General features: G+C 39.8%; 1 protein-coding gene across 7 annotated transcripts in view; it reads left to right on the top strand.

Annotated features, from left to right (window-relative positions):
• Positions 1–19,872, top strand: part of SPATS2L (spermatogenesis associated serine rich 2 like) — a 78,378-nt gene that overhangs the window by 17,393 nt on the left and 41,113 nt on the right. For 2 of the 7 annotated variants that reach the window (XM_040562065.1, XM_040562069.1), the window contains exon 2: positions 5,072–5,144. The exons of 1 other annotated variant lie outside the window; for it this stretch is intronic. Coding sequence is in view for 3 of the 6 variants with exons in the window: in XM_040562062.1 (XP_040417996.1) it covers positions 12,093–12,222 (130 nt within the window). In the remaining 3 variants the exon portion in view is untranslated. Of the gene's footprint in view, positions 1–5,071; positions 5,145–12,004; positions 12,223–12,754; positions 12,811–19,872 lie in introns of those variants that run through there. 4 more of the 7 variants (XM_040562062.1, XM_040562063.1, XM_040562066.1 and 1 more) reach the window with 4 other exon arrangements.

The raw sequence follows: 19,872 nt of genomic DNA, 5'->3' as shown, positions 1-19,872 counted from the left end.
TTTAGCAGTGCCTACAACTCAGTCCTCTCTATTTTGCATTTACAGAGTGGCTGGTGGTTTAGACAGTGAACTTCTGAGAGAGGTTTCCCATCTAGTGAGATGCAGTGTGTTTAACTGTGTGGTGTTAAGTTTCTAGTGCCATATGGTTCTGTATGTCTGTGTTACAGGTCAATTCCAGCTGAAGTTTGGTCAGTAGCAAATGGATCAGGCCCGTAATGCATTGAGAAGAAAATACTGGCTGGCATTGAGATAGCAGGAATAATGGACTGAAATAATGACAGGTCACTGTTAGGGGAGTAAAGATACTTAAAGACTTTTTACCTGTGGACCTGTTTTAAAAAACTTGTTTGTAAAGAGTCTGATGCCTATCTTGATGCTCTAGCTCATCCATCATAGAGCCAGAAGAGTTTATATCAGGTAGAAGAAGTGAATTGTTGATATTCAGGTCCTTTAAGACTTATAGCAAACACAGTTTTCTTTTTTAAACCATGCTATTTCATGCTGGCTGAAACTGAAGCAGTGCCAGTTGTATGTCTGATTGCGTTGTATGCTCCTGCTGTGAGAGCCTTCAAGAACAATTTTTCTCTTTGACAAGACCACACAGCATTTATAGGTTTTCTTCCTCACTGCAGCTGTTCTTCATTTACTGTAGTTCCCTCCTGGATTGGTGTTGAACATGGATCCTATCCTTTGCCCTACTGTGGTATTATTCCATTTGTGTCACTGGACAGAAATCTGGCATAGGAGGTGAGCTGGTCCAGTCCTGAAGCTTTTATTTGGTTGTTTCCCAATCCTAAAGTCAACAGACTTTTTGCTATAAAATCTTTGGCAAATATCAGATAGAAGATGGTTTTAGTCAAGAAGCTTGCGCTGCGTTCTGATTGTATGCTCTTTTGTTGTAGTAAGAAATGCACGTTGTAAGCACCTGTATGAACTGTCTTCTGAAAGCTGGATCCTGCTGGCTATCCTCAACACTGCCTTCCCTGGCAGGAGCTAGAAACTGCAGCAAACAAAATGAAACGTCCTGGCTGAGCAGTAAAGACAGGCAGAGTTCAGCCTTGGGAGGACATTACTAAATGGCTAGGTACTGAGGTGCAAAACAGCAATTCTGCAATTATGTTGAAGTTGAGCAGTGATAAACAAGGAGCACTGCTTACATTGACTACATCAGAGCTCCCAGTCTGCCTGTGTTGGGCGTAAGGTTGAGGCTTAATGTCTTAAGGTTTGACTAATTATAAAAGACACTGAAGTTTGTTTTCCATGTGCTAAATAACTGTGCACTGGCAGCTAGGGAAGTGTGATTGACTCACTAGCTTAGGCCAAAATCTGAAAACAAAAAAGGTCCAAAAAAAACCTAGTACCAAAATTCTCAACCAAGTCTTGCTGTTTTTGTGTAACAGCCGATGCTAAATAGCCTCTGCATCCAGTCACGTCAGCTGTAGACTCTGGTTCTCACACTGTGTTCCTTCAGTAACTCATGGCTTCTGATTAAATTCAGAGTTCTGTTGGGTGCTACCAGCTATGTTTTAAGTTGGGGTTTTGATATAAGACTGGAGGACTTTATTGCTTGCTTCCACAAGGTTGTGAGTTAGATACAGTCAGGTAATTTTCAGTTATTTTTAGTGCTGATTTTTGTCCCTAGGCCATACTTTAAACTCTATTTTGGCCTATGTTTAGGATATTTCCTCAGGAATGGAGGTGTCAAAGGTTATATTTACTGTTAGGATCTAGAAAACTCACAGGGCTGCAGTGGATTTAGCAGAGTGCAGTGTTTGAGCTCTCCTGTGTGACAGGTGGATTGTGAAACCTCAGGTGAAGGTTGGGGTCAGGACTAGGCATCAGAAGAGAAGTGGTCAGAGAAGAGAAGTGGTCAGAGAGCTTGTTTTGCTCGTTAAAAGTGTAAAGCAAGATCGCATAGGATAAAGACTCCTATCCAGAGTTAGAAAGTTTGGGCCTGCTCTCTAAACCAATTACAGCACACATTCCTAGGGACAGCTGTTGTGATCTAGATTGCATCTTAGCAGCTGGTTCTAGTGCTCATGTGTGTCATGTGTCATATTTATACCAGGATTAGGGAGCTGTTAAAAAGATCAGAGTTCAAGGTGGAGATTTAAGTGCTTGGTTTATTTGTATATTCTCCAAGGCTGTAGAGCTGTGATAAGATGAAAATGTAATAGGAGTCACTGCTCATGTTCAGTTTTGGTGCTGTTACTTGTCACTGAGTTCTCTTTGATGTAAGGTTTGGGGATGTGATGTCTGAATATCTGCTTTTTTCTTTGTGTCCCATTGGAAGGTACAGTGGTTGAAGGTTCTGAGAGGGTGTTTAATGGTGTTTCTTCCACACACAATGTTTTCATCAGCCATAGATTTGCCAAAACGGGATATGGGCTGCTGTTTTTAAAGTGTTAAAATATGCAGAGTTGCAGCACAGTTTCCTACTTCAGGGTCTTTTTCTGTCTGAAAATACAAAATCACTTGACCTGTGGTTGCAAGAAATGACTTTTCATTATGGTGGGAAATTACCTTAAATATTTGCAGACCGTAAGCTACAGCATTTCACTTTTATATTATCAAAGAAAATAAATTTCCTTTTAATTGTTGTATATTTACTCTTGATTTCCTTTCTCCTCCCCTGAGTCATTATTTCCTGCATCATGTTTTCTTTAATAATATGCCATGGAACACTGAGGACAAAATGGTGAGTCAGGAAGGTAATCAAATTATGGAGGGTTGTCCCATATGAATTCATATATTTTCTTGAAGGTATTGCATCTTACTTGGTCAAACTTGATAGAAGTGGTAACGTTTGGGAGGAAAGCAGCTTTACAACATCCAATAAAACATTCTTTTCGTAATTTTTTCATATGGTTTATAGTTGTCTTGGTTACCTGCTTTGTCTTTTTTACTGTACAGCGGTGCAAAGCAAAGGCTTCTGACTTCAATTTTGTGCTTGTGTTCTGCTCTCAAAGTACAAGAATTACAATTCTAACTTAAATTATTTTATACCAGTGACCTTATTTCATACCGGAGGCCACATCAAAAATGGGCTTCTAAGATTACCTGTCAATTTGATCATCAATATTTCATGAAGTTCAAGAGAACAAAAGTAGTTGAAAGAACTCATGTAGCAGGGGGGAAAAATACATTTTTTGAAGTTGTAAAACTCTATTTTTTGTTGTTGTTTTAGAGTGTGATTTTTTTAAAAGATTTTAATTTTCCTCAAGTTCAAAAACAATCGCTCTCGACTTGTCTTGAAGGATCAAAACTGAGGTTTAGCAGGTAGTGTATTATGCTGGGGAAAACACAATCACTAGTGTCTCAGTACAATAATGTGCATAATCTGATCTGCTTAAATCCTAAAAATACCACCTGCAGACTACAGATAGTACTGTAAGGAGATAGGGGCCCATATTTTGGCATAAGAAATGCAGTAACTGCTAGGCATCTTACTGTCTTGTTCAGTCTCAGTTTAGGTGCCTGTTAGACAAAAGGGAAGATTTCACAGTCTTCCTTGTTCTCAGCCCTTCCTTGTATCCCTTTTGAAGGGAATAAAGAGCCAAATCTTGTCTTTGTCTGCATCAAAGACCAAAATTCTGATAAAGCCACAGCATGGGTATTCTGCCCAAAGGCATGCAAGTGAGTATGTTTATCTCACCAGGTTTCCAGCCTTTCTGTTGAGCTCTCAAATCTGCACCTGTTGTGTGGATTCCAACACCAAGGGTTGCTCTTTAACACTGTGACATGTGTGAGTGCTTGTATTTCTTCATTGAAGTATCACATTTTAAATTGCTCCATTCATCCCTTTGATTTTGAGCATGACTGAGTCTCAGCAAGCCATGTGGAAATCCATGTTTAGATTGCAGTGAACTTTGGGACCTAAGCTGTCAGAGCCTTTGTTGTGGGAGGCTTTGCTTCAGGGAATACCTGGGTGTTCCAGATGCAGATGCAATTAAGAACTTTGTACTTTGCTTTAAAGTGAAGCCTGCGCTTTTAATAGGACTTATGTGCTCCAAAGCTTCACTGGAGTCTTTGGGAAAAGATACAGTTTAAATAAGCAAAAATTGGCTAAAATAGGACAGCAATCACGTTTCTAATCTATTAGAGTGAATGTTTTGTAATGCAGAAGGAAAAATATTCCTGCAAAGACAAACCAGTTGTACTGGCTTAGGAGAGGCTGATTTCAGCAATCGGGATGTTCAGAAATGTCAAGTAATACTTCTAGGGTTAGCTGGGGGACTGTTGAATAGATCTTATTCCCAAGCAAACAAGGGTCAGTACTCACTTAAGTGGCAATTAGGAAGGAATAATTCATGTCTTGCACACATGGCTAAATTGTAAGCTAGTCCGTGACTGCCTTCTCCTTGCTGCAGAATCAAAACTTACCTATTACTTCTTTTCATTATTTTATTTTTCCTCTTCCAATGAAATCAGTTTCTGTCCATTCTTGTATGGATGTGGACACACAACTGTGGTTATATATTCTTAACTTTGGGGATAATTACTCTGAAATTTCTATGCAGACCAGCAAAGGCATTGTCACATGGCCAAAATGCTAGTGTAATTCTGGACTTCCTTTTGTTTCAACTGAATTGGTGCTCTCGGGATAATGTTGCTTACTGGAGTATGATCACACTGAAATTACACTGGTGCTGTTCAGTGGGATTGAATTAGTAACTGGTGAGTTAGTGTATCTGTTGCACCTACAGCCCTCTTGTATTAATGGCTAGAACAGTTTGTATTATTTAAGGTTTATCTTTCTGTATATCCCAGTGTGCTGGCTAGATTGAGTTTAAAATGAGTTATTTTTTTAAAACAGGCTTGTTTTAACTGGGAGTATTGTATGTGCGGTCAAGAATGGGTCTAACAAGTCTTAGGCAATTGCCCAAGCTTCCGTGGCAGTGAAAATAAGCCCTGTAAAAGCTGTTTAAGGGTATCTGTCAGCACCCCCATGTGTTGACCAGAGCAGAGAAGGGAATGAGGGATGGTTTTTCACAAAACATACTCCTATAAGGAAAGCGCACCAAAGTAAATCAAAAATAAATTAATTGACAATTTTCTTTTTAACTTCCAGCTGTTTTTGCAGGAGATCCAGTCCATTGGAGAAGACAGAAAAATAAGAACAGAAACTGGAGTCATTCACAGTCGTAAGATACCTTTTATATTTGTCTTTGCAAGTCATTCTGACTAGCATGTAAGTAAGCTCAGAAACTGAAGTCACGCTTTCAGCCTATCCTTTACAGCCTTGAGTTGGCGACCTTGAGTTGGTCGTGTTTCTTGAGCTGTCCTGCAAAAACTGATCATGGTGCCATGTGCCACTGTGATCATAACAGAAGGGGGGAAAAACAAATAGCGAGAATTGGAAGAATACTTGATTCATTCTCTGTAGCTTTGACTTCTTACTTATCCACTAATTCTGTATCTTTGTATGCTCACTTTCGCAGTACACATTAGTGTTATAAATAACAAATGTAAAGTCTGTTTATTTATAGCTTTTATCAGTGTAGGAACAGGAACTTTAGGGGGTTCTTTTGCCATGGCAGTGCAGCCTATTTGAACGTCTTGGAAGCTGCTTTGGTTCCTGTTTTGTTTGTGGAGTCTATCTTTCACCTTTCCAGATAAATTCCTTTCCTTTACCTTCTTTCTATGTGTCACTAACTTGACAATCTCTTACTATAGTGTCCTACTGCTTCCCCTCATCCTTTTCAAATTGAACCTCTATGAAGATATATCATGATTTGCGACTGAAGGTTCTGCTGAACTGGTATTTGGAAGTCACCTCTCATGAAGTAATATCTAAGGTAATGTTCAGAGGATGGTGGGAAGAGGCAGCTTCATAGTAATAATAATAATAAAAAAAAAAAGGTAAACTTATAGAATAAAATACTGAGAAATTGGGTCTCTGCAATTGCTTCAATTCAGAGGTGGCCTGAATCCAGTACTTTTTGACACTTGTTTTGAAGGAAATAATTATATCAAGTAATTCCTTTTACTATTGTGTTTGAAAGTAGTTGGTGTCTGTCTGTTCAGCATGTTTAAAAAAAGCATAAACTGCAGCCCGTTCCAAGTCTAACAAGGGGACTAATGTCTTCGTCCTTCTGTTTTTCAAATGTCTTCAAGGTTCTACTGTGTACTTGTAACGTAGGATATCTGGATAGCATTCCTTATGAATTGCTTCCTGGGAAGTCTTAAATTATTCTTATTCACTTATTACTTCATTTTTGTATCAGTGAAATGATGTAACAATACTATTCTTCTGCACTTGAGCATGGATTTTGGGAGGATAAATAGATCATGTGTTGATGCTCATGAAATACTCAGACGTTATTGTAACAGGCAGAAGGAGGACTCATTTGCACACATCCTAGATTGCACATAACTGTATTTCTGTGGTATTTCACCTTTCTTAAAGATTTCAATTTTTAAGAACAGTTGCTACATGGCAAAATGCCAAAGTGTTTGGTGATGGAAGGTTTATAGGCAGTGGCTGAATAGATTCAGTCTGTTAATTGTTTAGCACTTCAGACTCAGTAGCTGTGAGCAGTGTGGCTTCCTCAAAGGAAAGAAGATAGATAGATATGGGTGCCCAAAGTGGTTCTTGCATATCTGCTGATCCTGAGTGTGGCCAAATACATGGTGAAATATTGCTTGTCTGACTATAAGCTCTATCTATTACAACTAAGTGAATCACTGGGTCAGTTCCCAACCAGACCTCGAGCTGTCAGAAACAGATGGCCTGTCTAGAGAGTGGGATACCTTGGAAGCATCTTCACCCTTGTCAGAAGTGTCAGTACAACACAGGAATTTCTCAGAAGAGCAGAGTTGGCTTTCAATGACTTCAATTAAAAGGTGATAATTTCTCAGCAGTGTTTGGTCTTCTGCATCAGAATAATAGCCTGTGGCTCTGAAAATGGGGAAACTGTTGCTGGTAAGTAACTGGAGGGCCAAATTTGTATACCAGATCATGTACTTGGAGGGGCAGGAGTAGGGAGGGGTCAGTATAGCCCTCAGGCTGATAAAAGGCTGGTTTTCTAGCTCTGAGAAACCTTCAGGTCACTATTAGAAGATGGCAGGTGTCTGTAAATCCTAGAAATAAGGCTGATATCTTTAATCAATACTGAAAATGTTTTCCTATACTTTCTTTTTACTTCAATATCCATCAGTAAAATAATTTTAATAATAGTAACTCTGTACAGCTCAGGTGCTTGGATGTACAGTGCCATACAAATATCTACAGAAATAGTAGAATATTGCAGATACTGAATGCTGGGGGCAAGTTTAACATCAGAATCTGAGAAGAGTATAGTACACAAATGTGACATGGGTTTTCTGTATGACTTGCTGTGAAGGGTTTGCCTCGTACAACAGCCAAGCACCCACATAGCAGCTTGCTGACTCCCCCACCCTACACCGGTGGGACAGGGGAGAAAACAGAAGGAACAAAAGTGACAAGTTCTGTTTGACAAGCTCATGGTTTGAGGTACTGTTTAATATGTGAAGGAAAAGGGGTGGGGGGGGAAGGAGTGGAAATAACACAAGCAAAGGGAGTTGATTCACTACCACCTGCCACATGCGGACTGATGCTCTGCAAGTCTCTGAACAGCCACCTTGTAAACAACAGCAACAAAAGCCTCTCCCCCTAGCTTTTATTGTTGAGCTTGAAGATACATGGCATGGAATATCCCTCTGGCTAGTTTGGGTCAGCTCTTCCAGATGTCTCCTCCTAACCTCTTGCCTACCCCCAGCCTACTCACTGTGGGCACAGGGGAGCATCGACACTGTGTAAGAACTACTCAGCAATAGCCAAAACACTGGTATGTTATCAGCGTTATTGTAGCCTCAAATCCAAAACATAGCACCATATGGGCTGCTGTGAAGAAAATTAACTCCATCCCAGCAAGACTCAGTAAAATTTTTAATGGAATGTAGCTCTGAAAGAATTACTTAAAGAACAAAATCCTGTTGTAATATTTTCAGAACATAATTTTCTTGATTAAAAGTGTTGCCTAGGCACACATCTTGTTGTAGTTTATATAAATATGTAATATTCTGCCTTAAAATAATCAATGCTTTCGCTTCTCTGAGTTTATCATGAGACTAGACAGATAAAATGCTTTCAGTATTAAAACATTAAGATTTAAAATTGCAAGATTACCCTAGGAAATTGCAAAAGAAAAAATCTGATGAATGAAATCTTTGTTCAATTCTGATGAAAATTGTAGTGAATCACTGTCATTGTCTCTGTTCTTTGCTGCATCCCTTTATTTTTGATTAGATACACTGTTGTCAGTGGAAAAATAACTGGTTGCTGTTTGAAAACAGCTCAAGAAATATTTCAGGTTAGATTTCATTGATCACACCAATATCAAAGTCTGAAACTGAAAGCAGGTTGAGCTTTCACAGAATTTTCATAAAGATTAAAGGAGACGAGCTCTTGAACAGGTACTTTTATTTTTAGGATATGTGGACTGCTCTGTTACTGCTAGCCCTTTATTCCACTTCTGCTAATATTAAGATGGATAAGGACTTGTTACTGGTGGTGAAAAGCGTCACAAAATCTTGGACAAAAGTGTAGCAGTGTGATGTGTCTGAATGGAAGAGTTCAAGGTCTCCATCTTAAGTCTGTTGCTGGACTTTTCAGCTGGTGCTAACCACTTCAAGGAGAAATGTGATGTTACATGCTTACTGTGTCACCTTCATAGGTAGCATAGGAATTATGGGTAAGCATACAATACACGGTGAATCTTCAAAGAAAAGCATCTGTGCAATTGCTCATGGCTTTTCAATATTGAAACATAGGTTTGAATGAAGGTTTCCATGAATGGTTGGGAAGGGTGAACACACTCATAAAAAGACACTGTGCAGGGAAGGTAAGACAGAATTGCCCCCTCTCCAGTATGTTCTGAAACCATCCGTGCTTGAAAAGGTAACTTTTCTTGGGCACAGGTAGCTTGCATTTTTGTTCTGTCTTTGGAGGGTGCACTCTGAGTAGGCTGGAAGAATTCTTTATCCCCTGCTGCAGAGGAACAAACACCTTCTTTGAGGGTAATAGGATGGAGTGGATGTCCTGCTAGAAGGGAGGACCAAGGCTGTGATTTGTGCCTTGTCCAAAAGCAGGGTGTACGTGGGGATAAGGTGGTGAAAGGCTTCTTGTGTTTTTCCTCCAGCTCCACAATTCAGACAGACTAAAAGGAGCCAAAGCATTCCCTGTTTGCTGTGCTCTGATTGCAAACAAGGTGGTTAGACTGTCTGGTCTCAGTTAATGACCAGAACCCCAAGGAAAATAATGATGGATAAAATTAGCTCTCCCTATGTCAACGTTATTGAGAACTCTGCATATGTAAGGAAGACATCTACTGGAGCAGAATCTTTTCCTATGGAAGTTGCTTCTCATACATGGGTCTCATTTTCATTTTTGGAGTGGAGAGTCCAAATACTGAGTTACTGTGGAGTGAGCACACTTCAGCCAAACCCTTGGTTGTGTGGAAGCCAGTAGTAAAACTCTGTTAACCACAAAAATCTAATTGCAGCTCCCATCTGTGGGAGCCTGCTCATTTTGATACGTGGCTAAATCAGAGATGAGCGTTTGTGGCAGTTCTGACTGTATGGTTTGTTTGCAGTTAGTCTTTCTGAATGACTGGCATGACTGCTCTTCATGAATGAAGATGCTAACTTTATGTAAGGCTTCGCAAAAATAGTCAAACACTTCGTCCCATCCCATCCCATCCCCCCCCCCCCCCCAAGGGAAAAAAAAAAAGCTGTTCAGGGTCACTTGTGCCATTACTTGGGGGGGGGCTCTAGGAGAATGAAGGGAAGACATGACTGATATAGGGCCTTACTTGACAATAAGCACTGTCATCGGCTCTTCCCTGAGTACACAAACCACAGTAACTTCCTGCTTTGATATGATGAACTTCGCTCATCCCGAGTTTTGCTGTGATTTGGGCTCTGTGGGGAAGGATAACTGGCTCACAGGGAATTCAAATAGCTTTTATGGAGAAGTTTTGTTCAGCAGATGTTTCTGAGAAATGTTCCAGTTGTGATGAAGTAATTCTTTTTTCCAATAAAAACCCTGTTTGATTGGAAAATTGCTGGCCAGCCCAATTTATTGTCTGCTAGTTCTTACTACTTACAGGATGGTTCGAGCAAGTTGAGAAACTGAAAATTCAGCTTGTTTAGTGTGTTTACTCTGTGAACTGGCACTGTTTCTTTGACAGTGCCTACATACAGTATATAGGAGCTTGTAAGTGCTGTTGTAACATTGGTAACTAACAGATTTAAAAGATAAGGCATGCTTTTCTGTGCACTGCTTACCTGAAAAGTGCTGGTACCGATGTTTGCCCAAGAAACGTGGGTATGGTACCCTTCAGTACATGGACGTTTGAACAGGTAGGGAGGCCATAGCTGGTAGCTGCAAATCAGAGCTTCATCTAATGCTTTTGAACACTAGTAAGGTGAATATTATGTTGTTTTTTTTTTTTTTAGCCTAATATTTAAGCCTCTTAAATGTTTCATTGTAGAAGTTCTGGATAGAAGCAAAGTAGAGGTCTGTATGATGTGCTACTCATTTCATCAATTCATGGGTTATGGCATGCTGAAGATCACCTCTGGTGAACTGTCAAAAAAACCAGGCAAATCAAGAAGTGTTCTAGAGCATGTGTCCCAGAGCTGTACAGTGTAACTGATTTACCTGTCTTTGAGAAAAGTGCCATCAAGGTAGAATATAGATTTATTTCTTTGAATATGATCCTCAGTGGATGAACAAAATATCTTTTTTATTTTGTTGATAAAGTTGCTCCATTAGCTGTCCATGCCACATTCATTTCCTTGGCTAGTCAAACAGCTTTCTTCATCAGGATTGTCACTGGCCAATTAAGAAGTCAGTGTTGTTTTTTTTTTTAAAGCCGCTTATATTCCTGGCTAACCCAGGGCTTCAGTTCATGCATGACAGGCAGTGCTTCCTATGCTACTGACCTTAAGCAGCAGAAAGATTTTCTGACATTAGCTCATTGTCCCCTTTTTGCCAGGGGCAAAACTGGTTAAGGTACCTTTGCATCTTTTTGGCAATATACAATCTGCATTGATTGACTGTACTTCTACGTTATTTTTGATGTACCTGTGAACAGCAATACCTAGGTAGTGTTTGTTTCAGCTGGAAAGAATAATTGGTTTATTTTTTTCTCTAAAAATGTGCAGTTCAAAGTCCAGTAAACACTATTAGACACATTTTAATGTGCAATAACAAGTAGGTTGAAAGCCTGTTTGAACAATAAGTAATTATAGGTTAGCTTATTTAATGTTTTTGTTGTTGTTTCCAGGAATACCTTTTGTTAACATAGGAAATCAGGGTTTTCCTTGGGGGTAGGAAGGTGGGGGAGGAGAGGCAGGCCAGCATTTGTTGTAAATCTAGGAATAGCAAAACATCAATGGTATTGCTTTCAGTGCAGCGTGTGACTGTGGATACTGTTAGCAGGGGAACGGTGTTGGGTCTGTGTCTGTTTATCGTGCATCAGGTCACTTTAATAGAGAAATTTATAAGCATTTCTTAGTGTTTTTGTGTTGTGTGTATATATGTGCAATTTAAAAATACTGTTCAAGGAAAAACTTGCATCTTCAAAGGGCAGCTGCTTCATATGGGGTGAAAATGAAAGGCTGCATTTCAAGGCTCGGTTTTGCAAGGTTCAGACTGCTCTGACACATTTAGATAAGTAATATGCATAACTCAGAGTACGTTTACATATGCTTTGAACATACTTTCGTCATCTGAGACCTAGCTGCGTAAGACTTAAGACTTTCTTGCCCTCATTTGAGTATCTGGCTTCATCAGTATTCATCAAACATGTTTCAGGGAGTACTTTCAGAGCTCTTTTAAAGTTCTTGCTTTCCCAGAGCTCACCATAAGCTTGCCAGCTGCTGTCATGAGTGCAGTGCTTCCTCGTGCTCAGCCAGGGCAGCTCCAACAACTGCATTCAAAGCTCTCTGCCCAGAGGTTTTTTTGTATCTGCAGCTATGAGGGTGGGCTCTGCTGTGCTTTCCCGTGGTCCCAACAGGCAGCTGATGAAAGTCTGCATAGATCATTGAGTTCAAAGGAATTGATGCAACCTGTTTTTGCTGAAAATCAGCCCTGCACATCTAGCAATGGTAAACTGGCTCTTCAGAGACCTCTGAACTGGAGAGAAGGAAAGAGCGTGGGCTTAGAACACTTAACAGAAAGAAGGCTGAAATGTGAGTAGCTCCATTCCTTTGAACTTAAGATTTATTCCAAGATAAGAATTTATTCTAATCACACTGTACCAGTCTTCTGGTTGAAACTTGATTTCTTGTGATAATTTTATTTCTTAACATCTAAAATCAGCATCTATTTGGAGACTTCCTAACATTCACTTTTGTTCTTCTGTTTGTACTGTTTAGACACACGACTGACTGAGGCAAGGTATACTACTACATTAGATACTCTGGTGTTATCATTCCCATGCCATAATCTTCTGGCAGGCCACATTTGGACAACAACAGAAACAAATTAGCTTACACTGTTTCCTGGTATGCCATTCTGAGCTGAAATAGGAGCTGACATAAACGACTTAATGACTCAAGCACCTGGCAAAAATGACTTAAAAGATAATAAGCAGTCTGTAAAGACTGAAAGTCAACTTTTTTTTGTTGTTTTGTAGGGGTTTCATGGAAATGTTGAATTCAAACAGATCATATTTTACAACTTCACTTTTCTTTATCAGTGTGTTTGGCGAGATTCCTTCAGGCATTTGAGGAAGAGCAAGACTGTAATGTTTACTTTGGCAAGCATTGCTGTGGAAAGTGAGTTTCCTCAATCTGAAATATTTCCAGATCCCCCATCCATCTGTCCTGCATATCAGAGAGGAACACTTTACTGGCAATGTAGCTGAAGCCCGCTATTTTGAACTGGACTTGGTTCTACCAGTGAGATATATGTAGTAAGCCTCAGAATTTTAGACATCTTCAGTTTATCCTGGATCAGAGTGATGCTCTTGGATGTTCCACTAGGATGCCAGTCAGCAGAACACAGCCGCTAGGCCCTCTGCAGTGTTTCCAGCCCCACAGTAGTGTGATCCATTCACCACTGTTGTGGAGTGGTAAGGGTACAGAGCCCCTTGGCACAGTCCCCTGTAGTGGAGAGCAGCAGGAGCCAGGCAAGTTGCTACGTTATCCTGAGCAGTTGTTAGCAGTGGTGCTGGGATTCTTGTCTTTGGAGCCCTGAAGTGGGGAAATGCCTTCTAGTGTGTTTTTTTTAATTTATTGTTGCTTCTTAATGTATAGTAGTGTTGGCCATTGGTGAGTGTTTCCTTAGGTAACAGGGCTGTATATGAGTCGAAAAGAAGGGCAATGGGAAGCACTGCCACTTCAGTTTTGAATTGTGACTTCATTCCACCACCCCCACATACTCGATAGTTGGTATAAACCTCGTGGTGGTTTGGATAAAATCAGATCACATACCTCAGCTGGGATGTAAAACCAAATGAATATGGAGTTCGAGTACATGATGATATGTACACCATAAAGAATCAGTGGGGAAAACCTCCTGGCTTCAGGTTCCTGGCTCTCTGCTTCAAATGGTGTATAGTCATACAGCTGTAGTGAGGAGCTGGCTTGGAAATAAGTGTTTGCCTGTTAATCAGTATGGTAAAGAGGATGGGAGGAATTTGCAGAGATTGTGCCTAAGTTGCTTGGCTGTTCGCTAGGAAACAGCTTTTATATGATGTGAATACCCTTCCACAGGAGGGTCCAAGTACTGTATAACAAGACTCCGTTCCAAAAATCTGATGGTGTTTTTAGAATTTGAACTCCATTTTTTAAAGACAGTGTTGCATGTGTTTTGTGGATGTCCTCCAGTGTTTAGAATGCTGTTTATTTGTTAAGTAATTGTGCTCATTATGTAACTTGAAGTTTTGTTTTACTTTAAAGTATGATTAATTCATAATGTACTTTATTGCACTCATTGTTTCCACATACTGCTGAAGAAACTAACATGGGTTCTTAGAACATTCAAATTAGTGGACACTAGAAGTTGAGTTACTTAGCAAAGACTAAATTAGTTTTCCTATAGTAGGGTATTTTATGAATTGGCACAGTTTGGACATCCTTGTAGCTTTATCTTTGATTTTGCCAATGTTATGACATAACCTTTAGTTTTTAATTCATGATATTGTTAGAAGTATTAATGGTTGAATTTAAATGCAATTTAATGCAAGTTTGTCAAATAACAGAGAAGAGAAAAGGAATTGCATGAGAACTCTGTAGGTCTCTGGACTTGTAGCCTCACCCACCATGCAAAGAGATCGGGGTTTACTAACCTTGTTGTCACTCCTAGAGTAGACGATTGTCATCCTCTGGTCTCAGTGAGCGATTGTAACAGGCCACAGAAAATTAGTCTGTTTGAATATTTGTGTTGTGCACTTTTTAATGCACAGGTGTAGAATGTGAGGTAGTGAATCAACAACTAATTTTTATGGATGGAAGGCACGTAGCCATCAGAGGAAGGAGCAGTGTTCATATTTCCTGGAAGCAAGCAGTTGTTTACTCACCGTGTTTAGCACGGGAGGTGACCACAGATGTAAGAATGTAAGTGTGTAGTTACGGAATATATGTAAGTGCCATTAGAAGAAAAACCTTTTATTCTAATGAGAGGGTAGCTAGGCAGCAGAGGCAGATGTGTGTTTTCTGATGACAGTGATACTGTGATTCTGGCAGGTGATTAAAAAAAATGGGTATATGTATAAATCTTGGCTCAGGGGTGAAAGTGTCCCAGAACCAACTTAGCATGAACAATGTTTCTAGGAACATATACGTGCCTGCTTCTCTATCTCAGCAGGTGCAGAATATCTGCATTGTACTGGTCTGCAGCTGCTGCAGCATGGACACCTTACCATGTACAGTGCTTCTATGTGGCCTGTGCAGTGGCCTGGTTCTTCGTTCTGATAATTTGCTATGATTAACACAGAGCTGGCCTTTTGTCAGTGTTGTGATACAGGTAACTCCTATGGCAGAGCTTTTATTTGTTTCAGTACAAAGATGGTAAGAGTGGAGGCCAACGTTTTGCAATGGCTAGAAGAGATGGCTTTAGAATTTAGCCTGACGCATCAGTTAAACAAAAAAAGAAACTTCTGATGTTTGGTATTCTAGAGCACAGTAAACATACGTTAGATTAAACTTCTTCTTGAACAAATTACTCAGAACATTCAAATTACTTAGAAGTTCAAGAAGTGATCAGTAAAATGTTACCACATATTTCTTACTAGTAGTATTGCAAATGCAGGCATCTATTTTGCATTTGGCTGGATTCAGCTGTTCTCCTGAATGTTCTGGCCTTGTGAGACAGAAGCTATGAGAATCCCTTTAATGACTTACTGCAGTGTAATGCTGCCTATGTTGTATTTACAGGCAAACAGTATTCGCTCTGTGAAGGCTGATTCCAAAGGTACCAAAATCTACACTTTGTTAGGCTTTTTAGGAAAGAAAATTGATCTCTATTACTCATGCAGGATGGTGTTAATGACCTAAATATAAGTGACTGTTCAGATCCTTTTCAGCACAAGGTACATTCTACGAAGGTGCAGTCTGTAAGGCCATATCTCTGAGACATCTGCTCCTTTCTCAGATTCTAACATCAGTCACTTCAGGAATCCCCAGGCAGAAGGTGATAAACAGTGGAGGAGAATAAACCTGTTTTCTGTAGGAATCCAGACTTGCGTGTGGAATCAGTGAGACATCTTATTTCCTGTATCCTGTTTACAGCTCTGCAGCCAGTGGATTTCAGGCAGTGTGGTGACCATCAGGGAATCAGGCTGTGGTAGCCGAGAAGAAGGGAGAATGCAGAGGCAACTGCTGTGGTTGAGATGAGCATGACTAAGGCATGGTAACAGGACTGGGCTCTGCAAGTGGAGAATGCTCTGCAATGTGTGTGCTTCAGTACATATCTTTAAAGGAGAGGATACTAAAAGCCTTAGATATCAAAATTATCCAGAGGCACTTAACCAGCCTGAAGTGGCTAATCTCAGACTTCTGAAAACCAGGAAATAAACAATGAACGTGTGTACTGTTTCTGGGTATGATCTTTAAAAAGGCTCAAGACAGTATAGGAAAAATATGAGCTCTTTGTTAATTACCTTTTGTGTTTTTTTTTTCCCTGTATGTCTTCTTTTAGAAAGATAAAGCTAAAAGGGCAGCTGGGAGGATGCTTGTTAATGTCATAGATATTCTTGATGCTCGTTACATTTCTGCATTTATTTTTTAATTATTCTATTTACCTTTAGACTCTAGACTACAGCAAATAGACAAATCATACCTATTGCTGATTTCAAGATAGTGAAGACAAGTATCAATCTCAGTGCCATGTCCTGTATTTTGCCACTACAATAGCACAGTTTTGTGCACAACTAAGGACAAAGTAAGGTTTTGTAACTTAGTCACGTGTGTGCTAATGTTTGGCTTTTGATGTGGTAAGAGATTTTTTTCTTCTGCTATTTAAATAGTCTGAGTGAAAACCAGAATTCCTTTCTGAAATACTTGATTTTTGTGAGTCTTCCTTTAATTTAAAAATGCATTAGAAAAGGTGTGTTTATCTCAGCATTTATCTGCTGTTCTCTGACCGATAACATCAGAGATAACATCTCTGTGATAGTCAGAGAAAGTCAAATATGGAACAAAGGCCATGTGTCTCTGATTCTGATGTTTTTGTCTTAGAGCATGTGGATGTCTGCGGGCAAGACAGTGTAATATAATACACATGGGATAGATAGGAATCCCATTTAAAAATGAGATCTAATTCTGTAGAGAAAGTAGGTGTGTAGAAGATGAAAGCATAGCACAGGCTGCTGCAATCTCATTAGATACACTTAGCATTTACATCTTCTTTTTGGAAGTTGGTTCTAAAATTGTGATTGTTTGTGTTCTGTCTGTACCTCACATCAGCTTTTTGGAACTGGGGAGTTTTGACAGAACTAATTGGAAATGAGTAAATGATCCTTAATTAAAAATAAAATAAAAAGCCCATGTTCAAGCATTGATCTACTTCATCAGCATATTTGAGTGATAGAATTGTAAATTCCAGCTTCTCTGCTAACAGTGAAAGCTTACACAGTGACTGTGTATAGCCATGCTTGGCTGGGCTGATAAGTTCATCAAGCAATAGTGTAGTGCCTTGTATCTGTCTTCTGCCTCTTGTTGCTGTACTGTGACCCAAAGAATCTGTACTCATGGGATCACCTGTCTAGTACAGGGGAAGAAGGGAAGAGGAAGGCTGTACAAAAAAAAAAAAAAAAAGGCTGCTTTTGGGGTGCTGTGTAGAACTTGGAAAATGTTAGTCACAGGACATTTGTAAGAAATTAGCATTGTGGAAGGAAGGGCTGGGTTAGTACGAGATGCGGCAGATGACTGCAGAAGCAGATAGGGACTTGAAAAGCATGGAGAAGGGTCAAGTCAGTCAGACCTAGGATTCCTGTTGTATAGGGGAGGCATTAAAATAGGAAACGGTTGTGGTGGGCTAATGAGGAAGTACATCATTTTAGAGGTACAGGAGACTTTATTCATCCATAAACACAGAGATGGGAAAACCTTCCCAAAATATTTTGTGGGGAATTTTCTGTTTGCTGTTGCCAAAGATAAGTTGTGTGTTCAGATGTCAGAAGCGGTGGAACAGCTGCAACAATCTCCTCAGCTCTGATGGAAGTTACTTCTGGGCTGCTTTCACAGAACACATCTGCCTGGCAACATTGGCACTTTCATAAGCTCCTTTCTTCTCTCTGTATTTGTGGGAAGATTCTTTTGGTTTTGATTGAAAGAGGCACATTTCTTCTTTTTCTGATACTGCTTTTAAGTCTGAAGTTTAAATGTACCATGTGGTAGTAGACAGATTTTTGCAGGAGAGGCAGGGCACAGACTCTTGTTTCCTGCTTCTCTGATGCTTGAGATGTTGGCAATCTCCTACCCATGCAAAACGTTTCACAAAATTAAGAGTGTGGCACCTTTACCCCAAGGCCTGCTTAGCTGGAGAAATTTTGCCAGTCAGACATCCGGTGCTAGTTGGAAGGTGGCAGGTGTTCCTTGGAGGATGAACACAGCAGCGGTGGGATATCAGAGCTGCTTGGAGACAGGAAAGAAACAACTGTAAATGCTGGGCAAGCAGCCACATACTAAAGACAGTGACAGGTGAGCTCAGGCATGTTCTGCTGCGGTGGTTAAAGGCTATACCTGCATGTCTGTTCTGCTGGATGTTGCTACTTGCAATAAAGTCAGGGGGCCAGAACACGTGTGAGCACCTCAGTTTGCTCCAGTTCAGTTTAACCTTAGCTTAAACCTGTGTAGAGCAGTATGAATCGCTTAATTTGGTAGGGGAGAAAAATAAGGCTCTGCCAAACTTAATTCACTCTGCTCTGCAGCACTCCATTAAAGTGCCTCTACTTGTATTTTTCTCTTTTTGTTGCATTGAAAGGCAAGGCATACTCTCTCATTTGGAAGTATGTAATTGGTATAGAAATAATGTGCCTCTGTCAGTATTTGAGGTCAGGAAGTAACAAGCAACTCAGAGTGATCTACTATTTCTTTCATTACATTCCTTTTTCACAAAAGCCCTGTTGAGGTGACATACATTAACATTTCAGGAGCACAAGTATGAGCAAGAGATGTGGAGAAAGACAAAACATTTAAGCTGATACTCAAGCTGAGAATCCTTCATACAGTATGTTTTGTGCATAATACATTCGGTGCTTGTTTTAACTTAAAAGTCTTAGCCTCTGCAGCAAATCTGTAAAAGACCTTTCTCCAACCATTTTCTGTGCACACATTGACATGCAAAGCACTGCTCTGCGGTGGTTTTAGGACTCAGTTGTGGGCCATATTCTGATCTTCCACAGCTCAGGCAGGAAGAAGCTTCTATAAGGAATTAGGGATCAGAATGGAGCTGTTCAAAGTTAGATTTAAAACTCCAGCAAAAGCTCTTAAACTTCATTGGGACCATTTTGTGCATAAAATTATTTCTGTGTTACAATCTTTCGTCATAGGATTTAGAAATGCAGCAATCTTTCAATACAGAGATTAAAAAATCATTAGAGGAAAAAAATCAATAAATCAGTTTGCTACAATGAGAAAACTGAATAGCTGTTAAGTATAGTGGTAAAGGATAATTTTAAAGATCAGCACTACTCTGACATTTTCCTTCTAATGTATATAGTTTGTATTTTATATAACAAGTATTGCTGAACTGTGAGTTATATAAATGAGCAAGTGTTTTATGCAGGTTATTTCAATTATCTGCCCTTGTAGAAGGTGAACAGAAAATAGCTCCAACTCAATTTTAGCATCATCATTTTGACAGCTCTAATATGCATATTAATAAAAAGTCTGAAGTGTAGAGGAATGAGCCCATTTGCAGAAGCTGGTGTTCTCTTAGTTCGTGATCTTGAGGGAGGAGGCGGGGGAAAGCAGGAAGTAAAGGGGGGGGGGAATTAAAAAGAGAAACCCTCTTTTTTGAGGGGTGTTCTTTATGGCTTGCCAAGTCTTCTTGAAGCAGCTTGCAGGCCGGCTGAATCAGCACTGCATTCATCAGTAGAAGACTATTATCATAGTAATACCTGGAGCATGCAGCAAAGTAGAGACAAGTAAATCTGGAGAGGTGTTGTATGACATTTTTACATCCGGTTTTAAAGCGAGTCAGAGCATTGTTACAAAGAGTAAATTTGGCTAAGTGCTGTAGCATGGTTAAATCAGCAAATTTAAATTGGGCACATTGTTTAGCTACTGTCTTTGAAGTTACATAAACAGAGGGTTGGGTTTTTCACTAAATAAGGTCACTGATTAATTTGCTTCATACAAAATGCAGTTTTACCAGTTTTGGTATAGTTTTGT

Source organism: Cygnus olor, chromosome 6, assembly GCF_009769625.2.
Source record: "Cygnus olor isolate bCygOlo1 chromosome 6, bCygOlo1.pri.v2, whole genome shotgun sequence".
In the NCBI taxonomy this organism is placed as follows: domain Eukaryota; kingdom Metazoa; phylum Chordata; class Aves; order Anseriformes; family Anatidae; genus Cygnus; species Cygnus olor.
Note: the sequence above shows the minus strand (reverse complement) of the source record. Positions and strands in the feature narration are given on the sequence as shown.